Source organism: Eucyclogobius newberryi, unplaced genomic scaffold (genome assembly GCF_026437365.1).
Source record: "Eucyclogobius newberryi isolate DKJ021-1_F unplaced genomic scaffold, fEucNew1.0.hap1 SCAF_5, whole genome shotgun sequence".
Lineage (NCBI taxonomy): Eukaryota > Metazoa > Chordata > Actinopteri > Gobiiformes > Gobiidae > Eucyclogobius > Eucyclogobius newberryi.
Window position 1 is genome coordinate 19,722,182 of NW_027316167.1, and position 13,174 is coordinate 19,735,355.

The 13,174-nt window shown below is 40.7% G+C and overlaps 1 protein-coding gene across 1 annotated transcript in view; it reads left to right on the top strand.

The window, feature by feature from the left end:
- The first annotated feature begins 1,205 nt into the window (after positions 1-1,205).
- Positions 1,206-13,174, top strand: part of ush2a (Usher syndrome 2A (autosomal recessive, mild)) — a 117,565-nt gene continuing 105,596 nt past the window's right edge. The window contains exons 1-5 of the mRNA XM_072464874.1: positions 1,206-1,854; positions 1,931-2,145; positions 2,380-2,595; positions 5,214-5,376; positions 12,233-12,368. Coding sequence (XP_072320975.1) covers positions 1,339-1,854; positions 1,931-2,145; positions 2,380-2,595; positions 5,214-5,376; positions 12,233-12,368 — 1,246 coding nt within the window. The 5' untranslated portion in view covers positions 1,206-1,338. The remainder of the gene's footprint in view (positions 1,855-1,930; positions 2,146-2,379; positions 2,596-5,213; positions 5,377-12,232; positions 12,369-13,174) is intronic.

A 13,174-nucleotide genomic window follows, 5' to 3' on the forward strand; every position in this document is an offset into this window, starting at 1 on the left:
ACATTTCCTTTTTACTTATTATACAAGGACCACAATGGAAATAAGTGCTTGCGCTTTTTTTGTGTTATCCTGGCTTTTTAAATTGTATTTACATGTGCTTTTATATATATATATATATGTTTACAACCATTTGTTTATGTTATGTTTATGTACATGTTCATGCACTTTATGGCAGATAAATCAAATAATAATAAAAAAAAAGCCTTGTCAAATTCAAGACGACACAGGCCTATATGTATGATTATGCTATACCTGTACATTTGCATAAGTTATCATGATGCTCAGGCCGCGTGTCATCAGATAGGTGCACTTAAGTCCGCGGCGGTTCTCCGTTGCCCTGGAGACCGCGGTAGCTTTTTGCGCTCTTGAGCCACTTGTGCGCGGATCAGGACGCGTCCCACGTAAGCGGAGCAGCGCTGACGAGGGCGATATCATTTACATCTGCGCATCTTTGTCATGTAGCTACAATGTCAGACACACGGAGACGACTCGCCGCTTTCTTCTGGACTTTGCGGCGTTTCCCGGGCGCGTTACGTTACTTTTGAGCGGTACTTTTTTAACAGAGGCAGATGGCGTCTCGGGCTAAGCGCCTTACGCGCACTGCATGTTGTGAATGAAGTCAGGAAAAACTGCAACGTCAACCTGATGCGTCCCGCCATTCAACATTGTCCTGAGCGAGGAGGAGATTCGGACTGGAGCCGGAGAGTTAGCGCCAGTTTGGTGAAAATGTGTCTGCGTGAGATGCGCAACAAGTTGGAGGTTTATTGACGCCGCAGCTGTGAATGTGATGGAGACAGGCTGAAGGCGACAGGTATGTTAAACTGTGTAATGTTCTATAGACTAGAACTAGACTAAACTACTAAAGGACATGTTGGAAACTTAGAGAAGCTAATTCGACTCTTTTTGTGCACTGTTTTCTGCCTTATCTTTGTTCAGAATGTGAAATTGAAGGATTGTAATGAAAGAGGCTTCGGTCTAAGCCTCAGTTTACCCCAAAACTGTGAAAAAAGCAGTGACAATTGCCAATGGAAAAGGACATGCTTCATTCAATTAAAGCATGTGTTGTATTTGTGTCAGCTGTACATGATGGTGGAGGCTTTGGCATTTCACTCAGCTCACATTCATCACATGATGGTTTTTGGACTGACCATATCTCCATTTTCTCCCTTTTCCTCTCTCTTTCTCGCCTCTCTAGATTGTGATCCTGGCTATCATGTGAAGCTTTGGCTGGGACGGTATATGTGTGGGTCAGCAGCAAGGGACTGAGACGGAAAGCTAAGCTGGGTTCCCTCACCCTCGGAATACTGGCCTGTAAAATGCTCCTCTAACCCTGTAACCATGACAGCCAGGACATGCCCCATTGGAAGGCGTAAAGATCTGCTTCTTGAGGAGTCTACATCCAGCAGGAATGTTTCTGAACCTAAACTTAATGTCCGGGGAAAATGGAAAACCCCGGAGACTGCAATTACAGGACTGGGTCCAGTCAAAGGTCAAAGAAGGAGTGAAGAGGAGAAAAGCAGAAAAAATATGGAGAGAGTAAGAAAACGGCCGTCAATAATCCAAAAGCAGGTCGGTGCAGTCAGCAGGCAGAAGAAAATGGAATGCCACTGGAATAATGTCCTAACATGTCTAACAACAACAAAAAACAATACTTCTTCCTGCGCGATGGAGTCAGTGGGACTTACACAACATACACAGACTTACATCAAGAATAAAGCCAAGCAATCTTCTTCTTATCCAGTTATCAATCTTAAAAATATGTATGAACATAAAGCAAAAAACCACTGGAACGTTGCATTTCCCTGGATTCATCTCCTTCTGCTTAGCCTGTGTATCAGGCCTTCTTTTTCACAGGTAAGTCGCTCTGTCATGTGTATAAGTATTATTGGTATTACAGAGAGTGATTATCTTCTATTACTTTTATCATCAGGGCCATTTTCCACAAATGGAGAACATAGCTGCCTTTAAACCTGTGTCCACGTCTCCTGTTCACTCCACGTGTGGTTTTCCTGAGCGGAGCAGCTACTGTCAGTCTGCAGCTTCACAGACTGAGCTCCAGGCGTGTCACCAGGCGTTCTGTGTCCAGGACTGTCTCTACAGGTCCTCCACTCCACCATATGCCCCTCTGCTGCTTCCAGCGCACAGGTTTGTAGGAGCTCTTCTCAGATCTTAAAATGATCTGTACAAAATAAAAGTCAATATTCGATACACACAATTGGAACAAGTGCATGGGAAAACAAGACCCTAAATACAATATTTTTTGTCTTTATTGCAATAATATTGTTTATTGTGTTCACTAGTTTGTTTAATTTAAAGCAGTCTAAATGATGGAAAAAACATACTTTATTATAAACTAATGGCTTTACCTGTAATTCCCAGGGGGAGCTGCATCACAGAAGATAACAGTGACACTGCCACTACAAAGTCTGGCTCAGGCTCCACTCTGTCCTTAGAGGAGGAAACCAGAGGATCCACAAGTGTGATATTTTGGCCCAAGAACGATGGATGCTTGGTGTCTCCACCATCACAAAAATTGGGTCCCTCGGGATCATTCACTTTGTCCGTTTGGGTCAAGCCGAACACTACAGGAGAAATGTAAGTTATATTTAAGGACCTCTTTTAAAATGTGTGTTGTTTTAAGTTGCATTGTGTGTGTTGTGCTTTGAGTGCTTTGAAGCTGGAAAGGTGTTTTATAAATGAACAGTAATAATAATATGTCTGGATGAACTGTGTTAGAATTTTGAGCATCAGAAGCAGTGAGAATTGAGTTAATCCCATGTTCTTTGCAGAGTTGATATTGATCTAATAACGAGGGGCTTCCTGGTCAGGTCTACTCGGGTCAGGATGGAGAGGCCGTCATGTCTCACTTAACGTGTTGTATGAGAGCGAAAGCTGATGAGTGTATGTTGGTGCGTCTCTCACAGCGAGGGGAAGGATACAGTTACACAAACCAGTATCGTCTTACAATCTCTCACTCACATTCACACACTAGACACGTGTGTGCTCACATAAAGATCAGTTGCCTTTACTTTTTAACAGTTGTTGTCAGTGTAATTTGATACTAAAGCAATTACACAACCAGGTGATTTGATTTGATAGAGTTACTAATCGATACTGAACCCAATATCAATACTAATTTGAGTATCAACACTGAAAAAAGGGGGTTCAAAATGATATTCTTTAGTCTAAAAGTGTGTGTTTTTGTATCAAGTTCATGGTGCAGAGAGTAAATTTGCTGCTTGTCACCATGGAGATTATATTGCTATGCCTGGATTGTTCCATTATGTGGTATTAAACATAGTTAGTTAATTCATTATAAACTTTATATATATATAATTATAATACCACAGATCAAACCTGTAACTTTGTCTGCCTGACGGGCCTAGCGCTTGTTTTCATGGACATAAAACAATACAAAACTGCATCCCAAATGTTACAGTTATAAATTTTCTGGGTGAGGAGCTGAATCTTTGAACATTTTTTACATTTTATGCATTCGTTTTTGTACAAGAAGTTGAGTTTCCCAGGGGATTCTGATGACAGATGAGAGCTGTTGTGTAGGTCTGGGCTGAACATGACTCCTGTTAGGTTGAATGCATCTGAGTGACAGAAAATATCCCTTCCCTCCCCCAGTTTGAATCAGTTGCTGTTGTTGCAGTCAGGCTTTTTGTTGCACAAGTGATCACAGCGGCCATCAAAGAGCCAGATGAAAGGAGGTCTCTATCCTCACCTCTGTCCACTTCTCCTCAGCCGTCTCTCTGGTCTCTGCCGCACGCTCTGTGATTTCACACTGCTTTCTGAACAATGAACAGTCCACCACCTGTTTCACACACTCACTTTTAGCATCATAAACAAAAGGATATCACTATATTCTTGCTCTTTTAATTAGCTGATGACATAAACTGTGCAATGAAGGACGATTATGATAGAAGATGGAAACATATCTCACTCTGGGCTGGAAACTGGTGGCAGTGAAGGAAAGGAGATGGAGAGGCTTAGGAGGATGGTGGGCTTTTAGTTTTGAAACATATTGCTCAAATGCTAGGGAAACAGAAGGGAATAATGATCATAAATGTATGGCTAAGAAGAAAAGAAGCAAAAATAAGTCATTTCAAGCCTATTCAAACTCTATTCAAAATGGTGATGTTTCTTCTCACAATAATTAGAACAATTTGATGTCATGACATTCTTCTCACTATCTATCAGGTTACTTTTCTTTCATCTATGTTTTTTTCTTCTTCCAACATTACATAACAAACCGCCCAACCCTAACCCCTCCCACTAATGACAAATATTCAACAAAATATTCTCGTTCATACAGCTTTCGTCGAGTTGGCCTCGTCACACTCGCCACATTCACCACATGTGCAGATGCTCTATTTCTCATGCATGCATCCATATGTGATTTATTGCCTGAGCTGTTCTGGGTTCATAAAAGCCATGATTTCCCATAAAATGTCAGTGATGGTGGTTAATATGAGGCGTGTAGTGTGCGCATGCATGTGTCTGCGCATAGTGTGGACGTGCAAAGCCAGCAGTCGTGTAAAATATTGATATTCCATGTATAAATGTCAAAAAGAGCGACTGCCTGTTGTGCTTCCTGACACCGTGGCTTTTAGTCCAGCTTATTAATTGTAACTCATGTGGGCCAAAGCAAACCATTGTAACTGTGTATAGAATCAAGGGGTACAGAGTGATGTTTACATTTGGAAGACATATTAAATAAATGTCTTTCTTTATCGTGCACATGGATGAATTTATCAGCCCCTTGATTTTCAATGAGTGTCGGGAAACACCAGTGCGACTTGAGCTATTACCGGCTGTGTCATGAAAAAATTTCAAATTTGAGTTAACACATTCACACGTTCATGTACTATTATGTTGGAGAGTCCTGAGAAAACTTCTGATCCAAAAAATTAGCAAAACAATCACCAATAGTTACCAAATTTAAAGAACCAGACAGTGTTATGGACACAGCTTCTTACTAGAAGCTGTGATGTGGTAGTATTTTTCTTTCAGCCAAAAAAAGGTGTCCTGCCACTCAAAAAGGCTGAAAAACACTGAATTACCCTTCACTGTTTGTGCCAATCACAATTCAAGAAGTGCAGGAAAGTTTGGGAATAATCCTTGGCCAAATTAACAATCCAATTATGCTGTATTCAATTTTTTTTGCTGTATTCTAATTTTTTTTGTTTTCTCTGTGTTTTGTGTAGGATGTTATTGGAAATGAGCTCAGAGGAAAGCTTTGCATTTGCAGTAACAATATCGGAACATGCTGTCACTCTAAGATACGGAGAGGGCGGCGCCTCTCGGACGCTCAGCTTCAGAACCAGTGGAAGACTTACACCTTTGAAATGGACACACCTTGTTCTGCAGGTAACTATTAATCAGGCTCAAGGTCAAATCTATGTACGTATATAATAATAATAATGTTTGAACAGTTCTATACTGTGGGTTCAAGGCCTTAAATCATAGGTTTCAAAATCTGGCCCGCCAGACGTTTTAATCTGGCCCGCCAGATTTTTTAAAAATCGATTCATAGAACCGTGGTTACATCCGTTTTTGCGGAGCGATTGGTGCGTTTTTTTACGCTCTCGACGCTTTGAGCGCGCGTATGAGCCGGCGAGGCGACGAAAGCGGCTTATGCGACGCGTTCAGATATGTTGAGGTCTCTGCCGCTGAAGCATAGCAGCCGCCGCAGCAGCCAATCAGAGCTGACGCTCCAGTGACGTACGTACGTACGTATTGCCCCTCGCATTTTCGGTATTCCCCGTGGAATTCCCCAAGAAGCGACACTTTTTCCTTGCTCGTCAACAATGGCAGACGAAAGACTGATTGTGGCTGTTTGTGGGAGAAAGGAGCTGTACGATGTATTCACGGTGGAATACAGAGACAGAAACAAGCCAAAAACGCGAAAACAACACTCTCGATATCCGCCTTTTTACACAATGAAAGGCCACACCGTCAACAACTCCACTGCTCATGCGACAACACCTCTACTGCGCATGTGCGCAGAGAGCTCAAGCGCGCCATACGCGCGCCCGTGTACAGTGGCCGGGGCGTCGATAGCGCGCGTCTGGTGCGTAAACCTTTCAAATGTACACGCGCTCAAATTCTGCGTCGGGCGCGATTAGGCCGCGGCGGTCTCTACGTAGCTTAAAACTACGCGTCCCACAATGCCGCCGGTGGCCGCCCCTCCCCCACGGGGCTCTGCTGCACTGCTGTGTGAGCTGCCGAGGGAGAAGTGCACTTTAAGCACTTCTGAGCAGAAGTTTAGTGGTGTGTCAGTTCAGGTGTACAGATAACTACACAGACGTGGAAATGTTAGTTAGTACATTTAAATGTTTTTTTAGATCTTGAGAAGTTTATTTTGTTATAAAGTCAAATGTTTATCTCTGTGTATTTCAACTCTGAAGTTGTAATGCACATAAACTGAAGCACAGTATTGGTGAAATTACACTTGCTTTTCTAAATACATTTCAGTTTATGAGAACAAACGTTTTGTAATTTGTTTTTATCGATCCAGTAATTGCTTCAAAACAGCTATATAAAGCTATTTATTTCTTATATTTTTAAGTTTTATGTTTTACGTTATGCTCGGCCCCCGACCCAAATGAGTTTGACACCCCAGCCTTATATTGTCTTATTATAACACACGTAGATTAAGATTTTACATTTTGTTCATTTTAAATCACAATATTGATCCAAAACAGTTTAATATTAGAAACTGGTGATGGCAGTTTCCTTAATCAGCAGATTATTCTCACATAATGGTGTTCTTAAACCTATTTGTATCACAGGAAAAGGAAGAATACTCAAACATGCATGATTATATCTGAATACAACTTTGAGTGGGCCAATAAATAAGGGAATCCATTAAAACTGCAGTTGTAGTTGCAAAAAAAATATTTTGCAGTACATGTTTTCTTAAAATGGCATCCACAACAAAGTTTAGTAACTATATCAATGAGAAATATATAAAAGTATACATATTTTTTTAATCAACTACTATACATACAGCATTTCAGAACACACCAGGCATGTATCAGTTTGTCAAAACAGCTAAAAAGGGAATATATGTTTTCAAGGGCCCCAAGCAATTCACACACACAAACATGGTGCCAAGCGCAAGATACTGTAGGGACGCTGCTGCTCCCTAGGTACTTGTCTTATCTGATTATGGAAACCACGAAGAGAACAGTGGAGGAAGTGCTCGCCTGAGGGAGAGCGGGACTGTGAGCAGAGCTGTGCGCCCCCAAGACAAACTTAGCAGGTCGCTAAACCAACCACCGGATGTTGAAAATGTGGTAATTGATAGTTTAATGGCAAACACAAGTTATGGTGAAGAGATTTTGCAGGTGCTTTAAGTGCACTTTGGTCTTTTATTTTCATGTAATTTGTGCTTTTAAGTGGCTGAAAAGTGATATACCAGGGAACGCTTAACTTGGCATTTAACCTTTGCGCTTTACTGAATCGCTTTTTAGTTAAGAGGAGCAATCTAGATATGGAGAGAGCATCTAAGGTTTGCAAAGATCTTATGTACTAGTGCCATGGAATTAGACAAACATGTCCTTGGGATGAGACATGCACCGATGCTATTCCTTAACACATAGAGAACACAATTCAACTTAGAATATGAAACGACACAGAAACATCAGACATTTGTATGGCAAGCTTGGGAGAAAACGCTGGGCTGTGTCAGCCAAGCCGTTGTAAGGAGCCTGGCTGACCCTCCTGCGTCTCACCCTGTTTTTTTCCCATGCTGGTTGGTTTTATTAGATATTCTGGAATAGGCGGGTCACAATTCTCATTGGTCAGCCTCACATCAAGGCACTTGGTATTTTTCCGTGAGATCACGCCTGCAAGGGGGGGTGCAACTCCCCCCCCCGGGGCAACATTCTTTGGCCCATCTTTATGATATCTTCACAAACAAATGCAGTTTGTCACACACCCGTTCTTCTCTTAGACTAATGATGCAGATAAAATATCACTATTATGCAGATAAAATACATCACAGAAATATAATCATATATTCACATTTTATCACAACTAGTTTCAGTGTGATGAATATCTGGCACCATTACAAGTAACAATTCAAAACAAAATATTCAATATTTTAATGGGGAAATGTTCTCAAATATCACCTAAAAACAAGAAACTGACCCACGAATATAATGCTAAATGCTTTTTAGCTTTCTATTATTATTATTATTATTATTATTATTATTATTATTATTATTATTATTATTATTATTATTATTATTATTATTTTATTATTTATATTTATTTATTATTTCTCATAAAAAACTAAAACTGAAGTAATGTTTTCTGAAAAAAATCACTGCATTTACATTTCCAAAATATAATTGTGTAAAAATAATTATATAACACCACTTATTTTGAAACTGCTTATCTAGTATAACTTTTTAGTGTGTAAATAATGCCCTTATTTATTTTTAATCTAAAATGTAATTTCACTTCTGACCTTCACTTCTGACCGTCACTAATTTTGTCCTTCACACAAGTCTGTCTTAAGTGACAGTTTTATACACAAGTTAACTTTCTGTACTTTCTCCATAGGTGAGTGTTTGTGGATCGTGTGTGAAGGTGAAGCAAGGTTGTTATGCCAGGGTGAAGTGCACGCCTCTATGCTCGCCTCTGCCCGCTGGCACTGAAGCCAAAAGGGCATGAGGCGGGCATCAATTACACAGTCAAGTGGCAAGAGACACAGCACCTTAAGTCAAATGTTATACAGTGTATTACAGCGCTGTATTTGGCCAGAGGAAATCTCCCTCAAGTACTAGTTGTTTCCTTGGCCAATACACTTAAACCACATTATAATAGTAGTGTCTGATTGTCACAGGAAACACAGCCATATTCAGCATGAAAAACAAAATCACAGCGTGACTGAAAAAAAAAGTACAAGTTCATAAGGAACTAATAATAACAGAATAATGAAATAGAGCCGCAGGATTTATTTCAAATTTAAGGTGCAATTTTTTTAAGCTGCATTTTTTAAATAGCATGATTTCTTCTGCAAACAACAACATATCTAATAACTGCTAACCTCTACAAATGTGTTCTGAAATGTATGTCTTGTTAGTTAAAAGTTCACATTTAAATATTCTCTCAAATGTGAATGCCCCTGGAAGTGATTGAAATTTTAAATTTGAACAGAAGCCTATTATTAAAACATAAAAAGCAAATGTAGTAGCCATGCTGTCAATTTTTCCAAAATTGGCCAACATATTAAATACAAAAAAGAAAAGACAAAAACATCCCTTGCAAGAGTCTAATTTTGTCTGTTGTTTGTCAATTAAGGGAATTGCCTCGAAGAGGGTTGCACCATTTTTAACTATATTACCTTGGTAGATGTCCTCTGATCTTCTTTGTTATATCCTGTATACATTTTTGCCTTATTTTTAAAATTGACTTTTCTACCCCCTTGTATGATTTCTATGGCTTATTGTGTTTGGAACAAAATTGTCCCGGAGACTTATGGTCTCTTTTAGCTGTTTCATGGAGACATTTCCCCCTTGCGTCCTTCCATGGCTCATCTATCTCTCCTACTGTGCCTCTTATTTCAATGTCTCCTCCTCCTCCTCTTTCTTTGTAGTCCCCCCTCTCCCCCTCTCTTTTTTTCTCTTCCCTTCTTTGTCTTCCCCGGGACAATTTTCTTTTCTTAAATAAACTGTCATGCTAGTGTTAAAATATGGGCCTAACACGAGGCGAGCGCGGCAAGGCGAAGGCATGGGGCCTTGGGCTGGTATAAAACATGGATAATATGCTGTGAGAGGTAATTGTATCTTTTAGCACTGAGATGAGTAGAACAAATGTCTCTCCTCTCCATCCTCTCTCTCTCCTTGTGTCGTCTCTATCTCTTCCTTTACAGGGCTGTGTTAATGTGTGTGAGAGAGAGAGGATATTGGCTGTACATTAGAGTTCAGTTCATAGTGAGTGAGGGAAGCATGAGGCACTAAAGAGGGCGGGATAGACGGAGAGGTTGAATAACAAGAAGGGAACGAGTGGTAACATATGACAGGATGAAAGAGAGGAAGAGGTGACGGCAGGTCCCACAAAGTGAAAAGATGAACTTCATGAATTTAGATTACAATGTTAAGTCACCCGCTTTACGTCTACATGTCACTGGTATGAAATATGATTGGCCTTTCGCAAAATGGAACGATCCAGATTTACCCATGTAATCAGTATATGTGGTGTATGGGCAGCTATTGACCTTGCTAAGACAAGCACACAGCGTATTTCAACGCTCTTCTTCCTGGCAACAGTAATAATTGATTTCTGCAACAACTTGAGTCCATTCTTGAACATGGATTTATTTATGAGATAATGTCAATGAATTAATGAAAATGTGTGCCACTTGCATCACACTAAGTACAGAATGGGTTTGCAGAAACGCCGAGGCCCCCACGGTGTACTGAGCCATGCCTTGGCACGAGTGTGAAAACGGAGAAGAGCTTTAGTCCAAATGCCAGTCTCCAGATCACTAAAAGCTTTCCATACTGGGCTTTTAGGGAGGCTTAGGTGGTAACACTGCCAAAGAGGTAGCTTCTGTGTAGGAAAGAGTGCATAGTCAGAACATCGAAACCTTTATAATTACAGGGCATTCAAATATAAGACAGAAAGTGCACATTGTATACAGACAATGAAGAAATTCTATTAATATGGCCCTTGTTATTTCTGTACCAATATTTAAACTTGTGCATTCTTTCAGTTTAGAATTCAATGTAAAAGTTTTATTATAGTGCATTCATACATACGGTACACAAATGGGACTAAACTGGGCTCAAACCAGGACCAATCCGGTTAATAAGTATGAATACACCCCTAATCCAGCATATTAATGACATTTAGGACTATGTTTTATTCTTCTTTATTTATGAGAAAAGTTTTTGTTCTTTAAGGGAGGCTCACAGAGTCAGAAGAAAGAAGTGGGTAAATACAGATGGACGGCAAAGGGAAAAGAGGAGGGAAAGTGTTTGTGAAAGATAACAAAGGGGAGGTGGTTGTGTTTGAAAGGGGCGCGTGGTAGCAGAGGAGGATGAAGAGCTTCAGGATTCATTTACATCAGGCCTGACAACCGCTTCACATCTCCCAGAGTGCTGCGGCGCTCGGGCTCACAGACTCTTAAAGAGGGGCCTTCTCTCTTCTCTTACCCACTCCCTGACTCCTCTCTCCTCCTCTCTCTTTGTCTCTTTCCTTCTTCCTCACTCGTGCGCTCTCCTGTACTCTCTTGTGCTCTCATGCGCTTGCCAGTCTTCAATCAGCCATCATAAAAGTGTCTGTCTGGGCGTCTTAACTATCCTCTGAGAGGCAGACACTTGTCTGAGCTGCCTTCATCCCCTAAAGGCGTTTTTGGACTTGGACTTATTTCCCTCCTCACACCTTTTCAACTTCTCTCAAGAGCTGACAACAAGTGAGTGCGACAGGGCAAGATAAACATGAGGGAAGGAGACAGGAGGAGAGATGAATGCAGAAGTCATGGATACAGCAAAAGAAAACAGGGTAAAAATACAATAAAAATATGAAGAAGGACCAAATGACAATAAAGACAGTAAAGTAAGAACTAAAGGAAAAACAGAAATGAAGTAAATGACCTTCAAGTACAAGGAAGGACAAAGTGAGAAGGAAAGAAGAGTTGGGCTGGAGAAGGAGGGGCTCTGGTCTGACAGGGACATGCACGTTTATCAGTGGTCCCACAGTGAGCTTCCCCAAGGAAGGATTTGGAGATGGGCTACAGAGAGAGTGGTATGGGGCACATTGAAGTTTTTGGGAAGCCCCTCTCATGGAAGTATCTCCCTTTTCCCCCAGGTTTGATGTAAAAGCGGGCTGGCCCAGCTTTGACGCTGTTTTCTGCTGTGCAGATTTTAATATTCATGCAGCAGATCGGAAGGGAGAGAGAAAAAGAGTGGAGAGGAGATTTTTGGTCAAACAGGAAGCTAATTTGCGACTGAGGCAGTTTAGCCTGAGGCTCTTTCTGCTACTAGGGAAATGAGCAGGAAGATTAGCTGTATGTATAATTCACACACTTGCCTCTCTTCTCCACACACACTAAACTGACACACACATGTCCCGTATTCAAAACACACTGTAGCCTAGACATACAAAACAGCTGTCACCAAGATATGTTTTGGTTTCAATTTAAGATTTTCTCTATGGATTAACATATGTTTGGTTTAAGGTTTTTAGCAACGAGTATTTTCATTTTCAGATTCATGCCACACAAGTGAGTCTTTTCCTGGATGGTCTAGAGGAGGATGGAACACCTTTTGAGACGCAGACTCTGTCCAACAAGATCCCTGAGACCAGCGAGGGTGACGCCATGTTTGTGGGCCTCAGCTCCAACGGTATAAGTACATGTTATTTCACATCATAAAACATGTCTTTATTGTTGGGAAACAAGAAAGAGATAAATAGCTATTGGAAATAAAAAAATGAAAAATATATTTTCACATTTAATAAGTTGTCTATAGCTACACATTAATTCAGCATGCAGCCTTGAAGCCCATTCAGCTACACCTCTGTGATTGATTGGTGGTGCCTGTGAGCCGTCTCAGAGTCAATAGAAGAGAAATTGAGAGAAAAATGATATCCGTTCATCTCCTGGGTGATAAACGAGTGTTTTTCTTCTCGTTTATCAGACATTGATTCTTAGTTCACGGCAGGTAGCATCTGATCAGCTGAAGATCACATCAGAAGTGTTGATCGATACATGTGATTGGCTCAGGGGAGGCCGACTGTGTGGATTTATGTGTGTGTGGATGGGTGGGCGGTTGTTGAATCTAGAGGTTGTGTCTGCAATTTTGATCAGTGGATTGATTATGCTAATGCTAATCAGATGTATTGATCAACAACTAAATCAGTTTTGGAACAGACCCTGTTAACGCAAAGCTGTTTTTATTTCTTTGAATGAGTTGTTTTATCGTACTCTGACACCGGTAATGTCGTTGTCAACTTTGTATTTGGCAAATTGGCATTTCCAATTAACACATTGTAGTTTTTTCTGGCTTTGGAGCAACGAATGAGGGAAAACTTGAGGCAACAGCGAGTGACAGAAACCGAAGACAGAGACCTACACTGTGAAATGAGAATTAAAGTCTTTACCTTGCATCATCCCAGTAACAATAGAGGGAGTGCTTTTCAAAGGAAAGCA